This window comes from Nomascus leucogenys, chromosome 4, assembly GCF_006542625.1.
Source record: "Nomascus leucogenys isolate Asia chromosome 4, Asia_NLE_v1, whole genome shotgun sequence".
In the NCBI taxonomy this organism is placed as follows: domain Eukaryota; kingdom Metazoa; phylum Chordata; class Mammalia; order Primates; family Hylobatidae; genus Nomascus; species Nomascus leucogenys.
Window position 1 is genome coordinate 143,652,008 of NC_044384.1, and position 14,816 is coordinate 143,666,823.

General features: G+C 38.8%; 1 protein-coding gene across 2 annotated transcripts in view; it reads right to left on the reverse strand.

The window, feature by feature from the left end:
• The window catches only part of AGPAT5 (1-acylglycerol-3-phosphate O-acyltransferase 5), a 54,630-nt gene that overhangs the window by 17,810 nt on the left and 22,004 nt on the right, over positions 1 to 14,816 (reverse strand). For both annotated transcript variants that reach the window (XM_030812413.1, XM_030812412.1), the window contains exons 3-5: positions 14,498 to 14,613; positions 12,671 to 12,760; positions 3,795 to 3,885 (exon numbers count right to left, since the gene is read on the reverse strand). In XM_030812413.1, the coding sequence (XP_030668273.1) occupies positions 3,795 to 3,885; positions 12,671 to 12,760; positions 14,498 to 14,613 (297 nt within the window). The remainder of the gene's footprint in view (positions 1 to 3,794; positions 3,886 to 12,670; positions 12,761 to 14,497; positions 14,614 to 14,816) is intronic.

The window sequence follows — 14,816 nt, forward strand, 5'->3', positions numbered from 1 at the left end:
CAGCAACAGAACAGCCCAGCATTGGGATGGGCAGACCCCGGGGCTGGGGCAGACAAGAGCTGCAGAAGGCCCTGCAAGCTGCAGAAGGGCCAAGGAAGGAGAGATTAGAAATCAGCCAAAAACACAGGTTCAGAGTGAGTGGGGAGGAGGGAGAACCAGAGTCAGCTACATGGTGTGGGTGACCCAGTGCCATTTCCAGACGAACTTCAAGTTGGTGAAAATGGAGCAGGGGACCGCGCACAGGACCCCGGACCAAGCACAGGACCCCGGACCAAGCACAGGACCCCGACCAAGCACAGGACCCCGACCAAGCACAGGACCCCGACCAAGCACAGGACCCCGACCAAGCACAGGACCCCGGACCAAGCACAGGACCCGACCAAGCACAGGACCCCGGACCAAGCACAGGACCCCGACCAAGCACAGACCCGACAAGCACAGGACCCGGACCAAGCACAGACCCCGACCAAGCACAGGACCCGGACCAAGCACAGGACCCCGGACGACCAAGCACAGGACCCCGGACCAAGCACAGGACCCCAGCGGACCAAGCACAGGACCCCGGACCAAGCACAGGACCCCCCCGGACCCCCAAGCACAGGACCCCCCCGACCCCCAAGCACAGGACCCCCCGACCCCCCCCCCCCCCGCCCCACCAAGCACAGGACCCCGTACCAAGCACAGGACCCCCGGACCAAGCACAGGACCCCCCCGGACCCCAAGCACAGGACCCCGGACCAAGCACAGGACCCCGTACCAAGCACAGGACCCCGGACCAAGCACAGGACAGGACCCCGGACCAAGCACAGGACCCCGGACCAAGCACAGGACCCCGGACCAAGCACAGGACCCCGACCAAGCACAGGACCCCCCCCACCCCCCAAGCACAGGACCCCGCACCAAGCACAGGACCCCACCAAGCACAGGACCCCGGACCAAGCACAGGACCTCCGGACCAAGCACAGGACCCCGGACCAAGCACAGGACCTCGGACCAAGCACAGGACCCCGTACAGGAGAACAGGATCCCTCCAAGCCTCCACAAAGGACTGCAGCCCTGCCAACACCTTGATTTCAGCTGAGTAAGACCCATTTCAGACTTCTCAACTGTAAGAGAACAAATCTGTGGTGTTTTAAGCCATCAAGTTTGTGGCCCTTCCTGAGAGCAGCCACAGGAAGTAAATGCACCTTCTTAACGGTGAGAGTGCCGTTACCACGCAAAGCTGAGCACTAGATTTCTTGCTTGCTATGCTAACTTTCTCAGAAGTTGGCTTCAAAGATTTCATTTAATTTCTACCTCTTTGATTATGAGAAAGAATAAACATTTGTTCAAGTGTGTGGGTCATTTGTATCTCTTGAATTTCTTATTCATGCCCTTTTCCCATTTTTCTAGCTTATGTCTTTTCTTACTAATTAGGAAGCACTTTTGTAATATTAAGTATATTAATATCCTATATTATAAAATATTATTAACTTGCCATTTGCCAACTAAATTTGTTCTTATGATGTTTGAGGCATAAAAAAAACTTTTATTCGGTTAAGTCTACAAAGAAAAAAATTGCTTTGTAGCTTATTCCCTTTGTTCTCATGTTTTGAAAGAACTCTCAAATCTCTACAATCGCCAGTGTTATTCATCCTATGAATAACATGAAAATTCTAGGTATCTGGTTTGCCATTACAGACACATCATTAAATTTCTGTTTTCTATTATGAGAGTTCAAAAAGCTTAAGTATGTCACCTTTGCTAGCTACTATGGTTTTAATCATGGCAATTAAAAAAAAAAACACCATAGGGGCTCACTTTAATGGGTTCAGGTGGCAGATTAAGATACATTTAATTCCACATTCCTTATAATCACTAGAAAGCCAAATATCTAAAACAATTCTAAGGAAAATTAGTTAAAACAAAACCCTTCGTACAGCTGAGAAAAGTTTAAATATTACCGCAGTGCCTGCACTTCTGCAGGACCCCATCTGAACAGCTTCTTCCTCCATGTCTAAGTTTCTTATAAGAGGTATGCAACTGCTATCAATTTGTTCTTTTTCTGAATAAAACTTAGGCAAAAAAACTGAATGATGGAGTTACTAAGACAAGAAACATGAGTGTATGCATGGAAGGATAAATTCTATCTTCAATATGCTGAGTTTGAGACATCCTTTTCGGCCACTCAAGCAAAGCTCTCTAGTGGACAATTGTACAAATGGCTCCAGAGTTAGGCAGAGAAATATGGAGGGGAGGAAGCTTTTGTGAGTCATCAGCAGTCAAGTAAACGGTGGCTAAAGCCATGGATTTAGAGGAAGACCACCACGAGAAACAAAAGTGAAATTAATGAAAGACCAAAACCTGACATTGGAAATAACACATGCAGCAGGGAGAAACGAAGCAGAAAGAGGCTGGAAAGGAGGCTAGGAAGTAATTGCCAGAGAGTTGGGAGGATAATGGAGAACAGCCCCACAGAAGTCTAGGGAGAGAATTTCAAATCAGACCAAAACAAATTGAGGGCAGGGTGAGTACTGGAAAAAGTGCTTACAACAGAGGTAGACTACGGATTCGAGAGGGGTTTTTGTTTTTTTCTGTTTAATAAATGTGAAAAGGGCAACAGAGACAATGGCGTTGCAAAAGAGCAACTGAAGCGACAGAACGTGATGTCTATCAGAGGAACCAGTGAAAGTCAAAAGGGAGCTGGCAGATTGGGAGACCAACTGAACCCTCCTATTCTGAACCACTCCTTAATAGGACATGTGTTTAAAAACGAACTGGCATTTTTTAAATGTACTGTTACAAATGATGTCATATACATATGACATATCTGCTCTTGTAAGCACCTTGTAAAAACTCCCCCTCATCATTTTTAATTAAACTAAAATTAAATAACACTAAAAATTCATTTCATGCACTAGTCACATGTTGAATGCTCAAAAACCACATTGGTAGGAGCCAGCACACTGGACAGAACAGATAAAGAACTTCACCATTATTGCAGAAAGTTCCATTACACGGCACTGTCATAGGCCCTGGCGTAATGTCACCAACAAGGTATTTGCTCAGTGAGTGAGTGACTATCAGCATATGGAGATCACATACTAAATCACAGTCAAGCTTCAAAGACACCTCTAAGAACATAGCTGTTTTCTGTACACTTCCCAATTTGGTTAAATTGCATAGCTTATTGGTGTATCAATGATCCAATTTTCTAAAATATGGATATTAAGAACATTACCATTGTTGATGACATTAATAGCTTCCAAGCACTGTGAACCAACTTTGTGTAACTTCTCCATTAGAAACTTGACATATTTTCTAATCTAATTCTCACACAGATTTAGATCTACTTACAAGGCATATGTTCTTTTAAGAGATGAAGAAGCAAGCTCAGTAACATTACACAACTTGCAAGTTGCAACCATATAACTAATAAAAGGCCGAGTTTGGACTCCAACTTAGGTCTGTCAACTTACAAAACAGAAGCTCCATTACACATAACCCGCACTGTAGAAAAAGCTTCCATCTACATAATCATGTACTTAGACAGATTTTAAATAAATCCATGGCACAAGAATATGTATTGTAACAAGCAGTTGAACTTAATTTCTCACATATATGTAATAATAGCATGCAAGTGAATTAAGGAGAAGAAACTTCATTTCCTAAGAGATAATATGTACATTAATTCAAGGAATGAATACATTCATTCTTTCAATTGTAAAACAAAATTATCTTTTCCAGGAAGAAAAACTAAAAATGTCATTATCTTTAAAAATAATCTGTTCAAACACTGTCAAAGTTTTACTTACCACGTTGGGCAGCAAATGCCTGACTAGCTGAAAGGACTTTTGTTTGCTCTGGATTATACCTTGTACCTTCTGGAAAAATCACAAGATACATCTGTGGGACATAGAGCAAATTTGGTTTATTTTGTGTGAGCTTTGTTTTTGTTATTGTTGTTAACCTAAAAAAGCTAAACCTACTAATGCTAAGAGAGTATTTCCTACAGTAGGAGAAAATGTATATTAATTTACATGTGACCTTCATTTCAAGCAGAGCAAACAAAATGCAACAATTCAATTAAGTCTGAACATAAAGTGAACTATATTTTAAATGCAGTGCTACATTTATTGGTAGGTCAGCCATGAAGAATCTACATTTCTAAGTACATGCTAATAATTCACTAATTAAAAATAGGCCATGAAATGCTGACTCATACAAAGCCTCAATGAGTTTTTTCCCTTTGAGATCCTCTAATATGTCATTTTTAGAAACAGAAATTTTAGAAATCAGTTACCGTTAAGTACCTCATTTGAGGAAAATCTAGTAATTCCCACCATGTAAAAGGTTCTAAATGTTCACATTCAAAAGCTTCACATACAATTCCTATTTTACACAGCTCCTTTAGTGCATTTTAAATTTTCTTTATAAGCAACCTCATTTGTTACATAAACTGAAACTAAAATAATATAAAGAAGAATATCAAGCTGGATGTTTAATAAGTAATCAATTAGTCTAACTTTTTACACTTATTTGCTTAGGAAAGTAAAAACAGAAACATTACAATTATACAGCAAAAACTCCTAACTTGAGAACCGAGTTACAAAAACTACACTAATAACTTTGATTGACAGCCGAAAGACAAAAATAAGATATGCATACCAAATCTTTTCAAATACAAACAGAATACAGGAAACAAGACAGGAGCTCATGGGAGAAAACTATGTTCACTGCATCCATTCTTGCCAGATCTCAGACAGTACTCAGACAATACTGTCTACCTCTGTACATTCGGTACAGAAGCCTTCATCTGGATGACCTATGATGATAAAGCTCCTACTTAAAAACCTATGTGGGACTGAATTTTTTCTTTAGATAATGGTATAATGGTATCTGAAAATTTCGTACTTTCAGCTTCCACGCAAATATGCAAGCTTTTTGTTCATTCTCATAATAGTCTTCAGAACTCACACCTAATTTAGAAATTAACAGATAATATTATATGTATCTTTATATTTAATAATGAAGATTGATCAGATCTGTTAAGAAAATGTAGAAAAATGGGTAAAATTAGGTAAAACATACAAAATTCCTTATTATATTCCAGCAACTAGAAGGAAAAACAGGAAGACAAACATTAAAGCTAGTTCCAAAAATCACACATTCATTTTCACGAAAATGTGTTTTGTAACAGTAAGGTTTATATTCAAAGCCATGAAATCAATTACTGTGGGCTATCAGCTTTTAACTCGATCATTTATAAATAAAACGATTATTTCAAAGGTTAATAACTCATGTGGTATTATTTGCTGTGTCTTAGATGTTTAATTTAAAAGAACATTGACAGACAGCAGGACGGCACCAATTCATTCAGAGCTAATTCAGAAACTATTTCTTATATACTTATTATGTTCCAGGAATTGCACACAGGATAACAACACATATGGTCCTTTCCTTCATGGACAAGTGAGGAAAACAAATACATTAAACAGATAAATAAAAACATGTCGTTACATATCATGATACGATTGCAAAGAAAAAGAACAAGGTGTGATGAAGGAAAATGATGAGAAAAAATTTAGGAAAGGCAATGGGGCTAGGAACTAAAGAATGGATAAAAGAATGAGTACTTTTCCCTAAAGATGAGGAATATGGAAAGGATTTCCCTCACATCAGTTCTAGTCAAGGATGTACTAGGAGGTCTAGCCAGAAAATTTAGCAAGAAAAAGAAAAGCCACCAAGATTAAAAAGGACAAAGTAAAACTGTTATTTCTATAACAATGACATGATTGTTTATGTAGGAAATCCTAAGGAATACATTTTTTAAGTTACTAGATAATAAATAAGTTTAGCAAGGTTAGTATATTAAAAAGTCAAATATATGCCTAGGTCAACAATCAAAAACTTGAAATTTTTTGAAATGTCATCTACAATATTATCAAAACCTGAAATTCTTAGGGATATATCTGGCAAAAGACGTGCAAATCTGTACATTAAACTACAAAACACACTGAGATAAATAAAGAAGACTTAAGTATATAAATGCAGGCTATGTTCATGAATCCAAAGATTCAATCCTGTTATATCAATTCTTCCCAAATTCGTCTATACCTTCAATATAATCAAAATGAAAAGCCCACAAACTTTGGGTAGAAATTGTCAAGCTAATTCTATAATTCATACAGAAATGCAAAAAAACCTAAAATAGCCAAAATAACTATGAAAAGAAAGAACAAATTTAGAAGACAACTACAGTATTTAAAAACTTATTACAAAGCAAGCATTATTAAGACAGTATGGTATTGGCATAAGGATACAAATATAGATGAATATAACAGAACAAATGGTCCACTGATCTAGGGATAATAGACCCATCTATATTCACTTTACTTATTTTAAACATTGGGGGAAGATAATCTTTTCTATAGTGATGGTTATCTATATTAAAAAAATATGAACTTTGACCTTACACCATATAAAAACATTAATTAGAAATAAATCCTAGAACTAAATGTAAAGGAAAACTCTAAAATTTCCAGAAGAAAATTTATAAATTTATACGTATAAATTTATAAAAATAAAAAAAACACGTTCTCAAAAAAGATACCACTCATACATACGAAAAGGCAAGTAACAGACGCAAAAAACTCCTACAGGAACATTCTTAGAAGTGACAGGCTCATCTCATTTTATCACGCTTCGCTTTACTGAGTTTCACAGAAATTATATTTTTTCCCATTGAAGGTTTATGACAACCCTACATCAAGCAAGTCTATTGGTGACATTTTTCCAACAGTATGTGCTCACCTCACGTCTCTGTGTCATATTTCAGTAATCTCACAATATTTCATATTATATCTGTTATTGTTATCTGTGATCTCTGATGTTACTATTGTAATTGTTTGGGAGTGCCATGAATTTAACCCATATGAGATGACAAATTTAACTGATAAATGTCATATGTGTTCTGACTGCTCCACTGATGGCCCATTCCTCTGTCTCTCTTTCTCTCTCCTGCCTCTGGGGCTTCCCTATTCCCTGAGACACAACAATATTGAAATTAGGCCAATTAAGAACCCTACAATGGCCACTAAGTGTTCCAGGGAAAGGAAGAGTTGCATGTCTCTCACATTATCAATAGCTAGAAATGGCTTAGTGAGGAAGGTATGCTGAAAGCCAAGGTAGGTCAAAAGCTAGGCCCTTTGCACCAAACAGCCAAGTTGCGGATGCAAATGAAAAGTTCTTAAAGAGAATTAAAAGTGCTACTTCACTGAACACATGAATGATTAGAAAGCAAAACAGCCTTATTGCTGATATGGAGAAAGTCTGAGTGCTCCAGATAAAACATCAAACCAGCCACAGCACTCCCTTAAGGCAAATCCTAATCCAGAGCAAGGCTCTAACTCTCTTTAATTCTCTGAAGCTGAGAGAGGCAAGGAAGTGGCAGGAAAAAACTTAGAAGCTAGCAGAGGTTGGTTCATGAGCTTTAAGGAAAGAAGCCATCTCTCCATAACATAAAATTGAAGTGGCAAGTACTGATGCATAAGCTATAGCAAGTTATCCAGAAAATCTACCTGAAATAAAATAAAGATTAAACAGAAGATATGGGATTTAAACCTGAATCTAATTTCAAAACCAATACTCTTATCCACCAGGCTGCCTCCTATGTGAAAAGGAACTTAAGTGAAAGCTGGAAGAAAAAGTGTAAGTCTCCATATTTGTGCCATAAGTTTTACTAGCTCATATTCTAACAGAATGACTTCTATTAGTTATTTTTATCACAAATATGCTTCATTTGCATCCACAACCAACAAGTACCTTAAGAAAATACTGCATTTTCCCAGCAATAATTATGGAGATGTATTTCTTCACAACTTATAATACAGATATATTTTTTGAAACAAAATTCTGCATTTCTTAAATACTAATACCGAATAAGAACTGATATAATCATGAAATAGATTCAGGAGAACTATTAAGCCACACGAAAGTTGACTTAACATATTCTACCATGTCACTTACTTAATTCACCTTCAGAAGAATCGTCAAGAACCTGAGCAAGGTGTATCTGTTCTCACAGGGCGTACATATTAAGAAAAGAAACAACCATCCAGATTCTTAGAAACCCGACCTGGGACAGTGACCTTACAGTGACAGCTGCTCAGCACTGCCTCTTGAACATGCCAGTCTGTTATCCATACCGTGCTAGGAACATAAAAGGCTGGAATTTTGCCCACAAAAAACAGGAAGGCTATTCTGGTAGCCCATAACAGACTACGTTATTTGAACCAACCTTCCTACTGAAAACAACTTAAAAAGCTGGATATAACATTATTTTAAAAGTACCCAAGAGTTGGCAAGGTGTTAAGACTGAAATTAAGCAAACACAGTAAGGCAGAAGTAAGCATAAAACAGAACTTTCCTTTATAAGACTCAAAAGATGAAGGGAACTGAAACCAAAGCCTACGGATCTTCTAACAGAAATGTGAGGAGAGAATCAGACAAGTGATGGAAACACCAAAGGCTCCACTCTCAGGGTGAAAGTAAATGAGAGGTTAGCAGGTCTCGCGAGCATCTGCAACCCTGGCTGCACTGCCTGAATGGCTCAGTACACCTTCAACTCAGAATTTGGTTTGGGTGGGGCCAGCACTAGAGGAGCCTTAAGGGGCCCAGCTAAAACAGGTAGAAATGTTCTCTGGAGAAAGACACTCCCACCTGAGGCTTCAACTGATTTCCACAAATAACTTAACAAATACAGCCAGGAGCAAATGAAGATAACAAAGCAAACAAGGAAAGAAAGTACCATGAGCAAGAACCAGCAGAAAACAACAGACTCAGACAGGACTTTAGGCACTGAAATAACCCACACACCTTTTAAATTATGCCTTTAACACTGAAAGAAACAAAGACAAGCTTGAAGATTAAAACCAAAATAACAGATTTGACAAAAACCATATAGCACTTCATATAATGAAAAACAATAAATTTAAAACACTGAAGTTGAATGGATTTGTATCTATTCTGGATTGTATTTTAGAACAGGAAAAGGACATTAGTGGAAAACCTGGTAAAGTCTGAATAAAAATCTGTAGTACATTAATAATGTGGTACCAATGTTTACTTCTTAGTTTTGACAAATATATACCATGTTATGTAAGATGTCAACATTAGAAATTAAAGCTAGATGAAGAAGGCTGGGCGTGGTGGCTCATGCCTGTAATCCCAGCACTCTGGGGCGCCGAGGCAGGCGGATCAAGAGGTCAGGAGTTCGAGACCAGCCTGGCCAACATGGTGAAACCCTGTCTCTACTAAAAATACAAAAATTAGTGGTGGCGCATGCTTGTAATCCCAGCTACTCGGGAGGCTCAGGCAGGAGATTGCTTGAATCCGTGAGGCAGAGGTTGCAGTCAGCCAAGATTGTGCTATTGCACTCCAGCCTGGGTGACAGACCGAGACTCCAACTCAAAAAAAAAAAAAAGCTATATAAAGAATAAATAAATAAGAACACTCTGTTCTTTCTGACATTTTTGTAACTCTAACATTGTTCCAAGTTTTGAAATTTATTAACCAAAAATGGGAGGAGGCTTCCATTAAGTATGTAGAATGCTGAAGGAATACTACTGCCAACCCTACAGCAACAACAACACTGATGAGCTGTAGATTCACGACTTTTCTTAGACCCTTCAGAGACCTGAAAGGTTGCAAGGCAACCAACTAACCCAAAAGTCTAAGAAAAGACGGAAAACTCAAAGGAGAAACAAGATGCAAGTGCTTGTTCAGTTGGGGGCCAATGCTAACAGATACCAGTAAAAAGAATCTAGCTAAAAATTTCAACAATTTTGCAGAAAGCCAAGTATGAGCTAGTGTAACAGACGAACCCCTGGGGTACAGACACAAGGAGAATGCAGCACAATTCACAGGCTCAACCCACAGACCTCCCGTGTACTCACAAGATAAAGAAAAAGAAAAGCACACTGGGGTCAGGGAAGACTGGATGTAGGCTTGCAGGAGGGAAAAGCAGCCCTGTGGGAAAGGCTCAGGGCCCAGCCCACATCCTTCTTTCTACCTTTTCTACGGAACAGCAGCCTGAAATTGATGAACGGGGGCAACAAAACCATGCTACCCATGGGACACGGATGAATACTCAATGAGGCTGGGTGAAGAGAACAGGGAAAAACTCTTCGTAAGGGCAGGAATACATCCTGGGCACAGACTTACAGCCAGAAGCAAGGCAGGATCAGAGAAGGCTCCACCCCTGAGATTCTCCCTAAGAATAAAAAGACACTTCCCTTCCTTCTCCTTCTACCACCAACCTAGTGAGAGTTCAGTAACAAGTATCAGAGAAGTACAGTGGGCAAAGGCATAAAGAACAGAGCCACTCCAAGGTGCCATGTGAAAATGCTGAGTATGAAATAGACACTGAGGAAAAGCTCTCGCGGGAGGACATCCCCAACCTACAAACAAGGTAATGAGTGCTACAGAAACCTGAAGCTGTGAGAAAAAGCACATGAGCGAAACCCAAATCCAGTGCACCTCCTCAGTGGACTGACTCAACTCCTCAACACAAAAGGCCAAGCAGAAAAACAAGTCTACCCATTTCCAGGTATCAAGACGATTTGCCTCCATTTCTACTGTCTTACAAAAGAGGCCCAGCATTAGGCAAAATCTTAGGAAGTATGACAAACGCAAGATAAAGCACAATCTGAAGAGACACAGTAATCAAAATTTCCTGACTCACATATGGCCCAGATGTTGGAATTATCAAGCAGGGAATTTAAGAGAACCGCAAGTATAATAAAATGATAAAGGTTCAAGTGGAAAAAGTAACTAAGCTTTATGATCACATAGACATTCTAGCACAGAGATGGAAACTATGAAACAGGGTCAAAGGGAAATGAGAGGAATGAAACATGCAGTAGCAGAGATGAAGAGTGCCTTCAACTGGCTCACCAGCAGACTCAACACAGCCAAATGAAGAATCCATGAACTCAAAGGTGGGTCAACAGAAATTATCCAAACTTAACACAAAAAGAAAAAAGGGAGGGGGCGTAAAAACAAAATTAGAAAAAAAAAAAAAACAACAAAAAACGAATAATGCATCTAAGAACTAAAGAACAGTGAGAAATGAACCAACACAAAAATAACTGGAGAAGAAAGACTGGCGTAGGAATAATATTTAAGGAAATGTGAGCAAAGAAATTTCCAAAATTAATAACAGAAACCAAATCATAGATCCAAGCTCAGAGGACCAATCCAGGTAAAAATTTTTAAATGAACTCAGATATATGATACTTAAACTGCTGCAAACCAAAAACAAGAAGAAACTCACGAAGGCAGCCACATAAACAAGACACATGACAAGTGTACAGGGCTGATTTTTTCAGCCCTGGCGCCACTGACAGCTATATTCATGGGGGCAAAAAAAGCAAGGGACCACTGTGCATAGGATGCCAACATCACCCAACAGGTAGCTATCTTCATTTGCTTCATATATACAATGCCCACAGTAGTACACAGAAGAAACTCCACAGCAGTCATCCATGGCTAGGGTGACTGGACAGCTGGGAGAGAAGTGGGATGGACATTTTAAGGTACAAATTCGTGATTTTTAAATTTTAATTTTTTTGTAAAAAGTCGATAAATCATATTATCAACTTATTCTGTCTTTTGGAGACCTACATACAATGACCACAATTCTGCCCAAATTCACCACACTGTTTCAGACTAAACAGACCCTTTGAAGACACCAAGCTTGGTTCTCAAGGGTGAGCTATAACAGGATAATGGGTCACTGTTCATCTCATTCCATTCTGCTTCTGTCATCCCACACACGCCCAGAACAGGATGCAATCTCCTAATGTAAAAACACCTAGAAGAGGCATGTGAATAAACAAGGCTCAGACCAGGCACTTTGCCAGCTAACTGTGAAGAATTCTTCCTTCACTATGAGCTCCAGCTGCTGCACAGGACCCCTGGTGAGCGGAGGGCAAGAGGAGAGGAGGGAAGACAGAGACAGGGAGCCAGAAAGGAAAGGGAAAGCCTGCGCACACGAGCTAAGCTTCTGGGCACATGTCATGCACTGAAAGAGAAAGCCCATGTCGCCCCGGTGATCATGATGCTTTGTATCAGGAGTCAATCAGGGGAAAAGCCTTTGGCAGCAATCAGCATTCTACACAAAGCAGATTGAACACCCCCCACTTTTGTGGAAAAAAGTTTTCTAAAGTATTATTTACACTGAATGACTTGACATTTGTAGAGATTCATCCTTTTTTGGTTTTCCTGTACATGTAAGACATTCCAAATTCACACTAACAGAAAACAGTTGCTGCTTCTAAAATGAAATCTAATACTAAAGAAGACAAGAAGACGAGCTCTTAAAGTAGCTTAAATGTCAGGTTAAAATGCAGGTAGTTCTATTTACAGACTCTGAAAGACACCAAATGCTCTTTTTATTCCTCTTTAAGGTCCACTGACCAGCAAAGGACCCAGTTGTTTACAGCAATCTTTGTGATGGCTGAAAAACCTGCCTACCTGTACGTAGAGGGTTTCTGTTACCTCAGCATAACTCTGAATTAGGAATTACACAGGGGAAAACATACTGTCAAAACAATTCTTAGATTTTAATTTAATTCTTAAATTTAGAAACTGAGAGCTGGTAAGAAAATGAAAATGGGTAGGCTCTTACTGGAGTTCCTGCGTCCACGTAGCTCTGCAACTTGTTTCGCATCTCTTTCTCGTTAAATTTGGCACTGCGCTTTACATAGATTCCTCCATGCTGCCACAATAAAATTGGGAGAAAGAGGATTTACTTTTAAAATAACGATTGGCCAGTCATCAAAAAGGCAACTTCTCTTTTAAAAAGTACAGAATAAAACTACATTTCAGAATTTAATCTACATTTAATATCTTCAAATATTAGCTTCTAAAGAACATTTAGCTGAAAATTACCTTGTCTCAACATAATTCAAAAAACTGCATGTGACACGGTATTGGAAAACACATGAAGTTTAGTTTTGTTGGCAGTTAAAATGAAAATGCTTTCTTTCTTACATACACATTTTTAAAAATAAAAAACCTGATCCATCAGATGGATTTAACTCCCAATTCTTCCACTCACTTACTAAGGAGTCACTAAAAAGTGTCCTTAAAATGTCAATACTCACAATCTTTAGGGATTTTAAAAAATCAATCCTGCTACAGATATTTATGTGGCACTATTACAGACAGAATTGTGTTCCCCCAAGTCAGTCTACTAAAGCCCTAATAGTTCCCACTGTGACTGTATTCAGAGAGAGGGACTTAGAGGTGGTAATTAAGGTTAAAAAAGGGCCTCGGAGTGGGACCTTACAAGTCTTTGTAGAAGGATTAGTCATCCAGTGTAACTAGCCCTTCTAAGAAGAGGAAGCAGTGCCGGGGTGCTTGGGCACAGGGAAAAAAACCACATGAGGACACAGGAAGAAGGATGCTGTCTGCAAGCCTGGGAGAGAGGCCTTGGGAGAAAAGAACCCTGACAACACCTTGATCTTGGATGTCTGGCCTCCAGAACTAGAGAAAGTAAGTTTTATGTATACAGCTTGCTTTTTTTTTTTTTAGTATCATCCAGATCACTAATTACTGTTATCAACAGTTTAATGTAATTGCATATCAAATTCTATGCCTTTATATTTCCTATTTGTTTGAACTTTGTACATTTGCATTTTTGCTCTTTCATTTTATTGCAGCTGGCCCTTCATATCTTTGTGTTCCACATCTGCAGATTCAACAAATCACAGAACAAAAATATGTGAACAAATAAAAATCAAAAATAATATAACAATTAAAATAATACAAATAAAAAATAAAGTATAACAACCATTTACATGGCATTTATAATGTATTAGATATTATAAGTAATCTAGAGATGATTTAAAGTAGTGCACAGGTTATATGCAAATACTATCCCATTCTATATAATGGTCTTGAACATCTTAGATTTTGGTATCTGTGGTGGTCCTAAAACCAATCCCCACAGATGCTGAAGGAAAACTGTATATGGATAATCAAATGTATATAAATACATACCACTAAAAATGCCAAACAAAATTACTTCAACTGAGAATAAACTATTAAACCCATTTTAAAAACCATACATTCACATGAAGTATATGTTAAATTTTAAAATATAACATTTGTTGGGTATGGCAGTTCAAACCTATAATCCAGCATTTTGGGAGGCTGAGACAGGCAGATTGCTTGAGTCCAAGACCAGCCTGGGCAACACAGTGAGACCCCCATCTCTATAAAAATACAAAATTTAGCCAGGCATGATGCTGAGCACCTACAGTCCCAACTACTTGGGAGGCTGAGGCAGGAGGTTCACTTGAGCCCCAGAGGTCAAGGCTGCAGTGAGCTGTGTTCACACCACTGCACTCAGCCTGAGCAACAAAGTGAGACGGTCTCCAAAAAATAAAAAAAAATAATAAAAAAATTTATAAACTACATATATAGAGAGAAAAGCATGGAAACAAGGTACCTGAGCAAAATAACACCCATACAATGGTAGCCATTTTAACCCTTCTTTCAGCACGTAGCGCACATGTCCTAGCGCATTCTGCCTGATGGCCAAGATGTCAGCAACAATCCAGTCAACTGCAGAGACAGGACCCAGTTAGTGCATACATGAGCCTCTTCACAAGTTGTACTAGGAATGGGCTTTAAAAGTACTGTGATTAGGAAATTTAAAATTTCTTTAAATCAATCTGAGATATTTTAAAAATATACATTTTCTGTTTTTTTGAGCTTTTTTTTTGGCATTTCTTTTTATTTCAAAGATAAAACACGTCACAAAATAC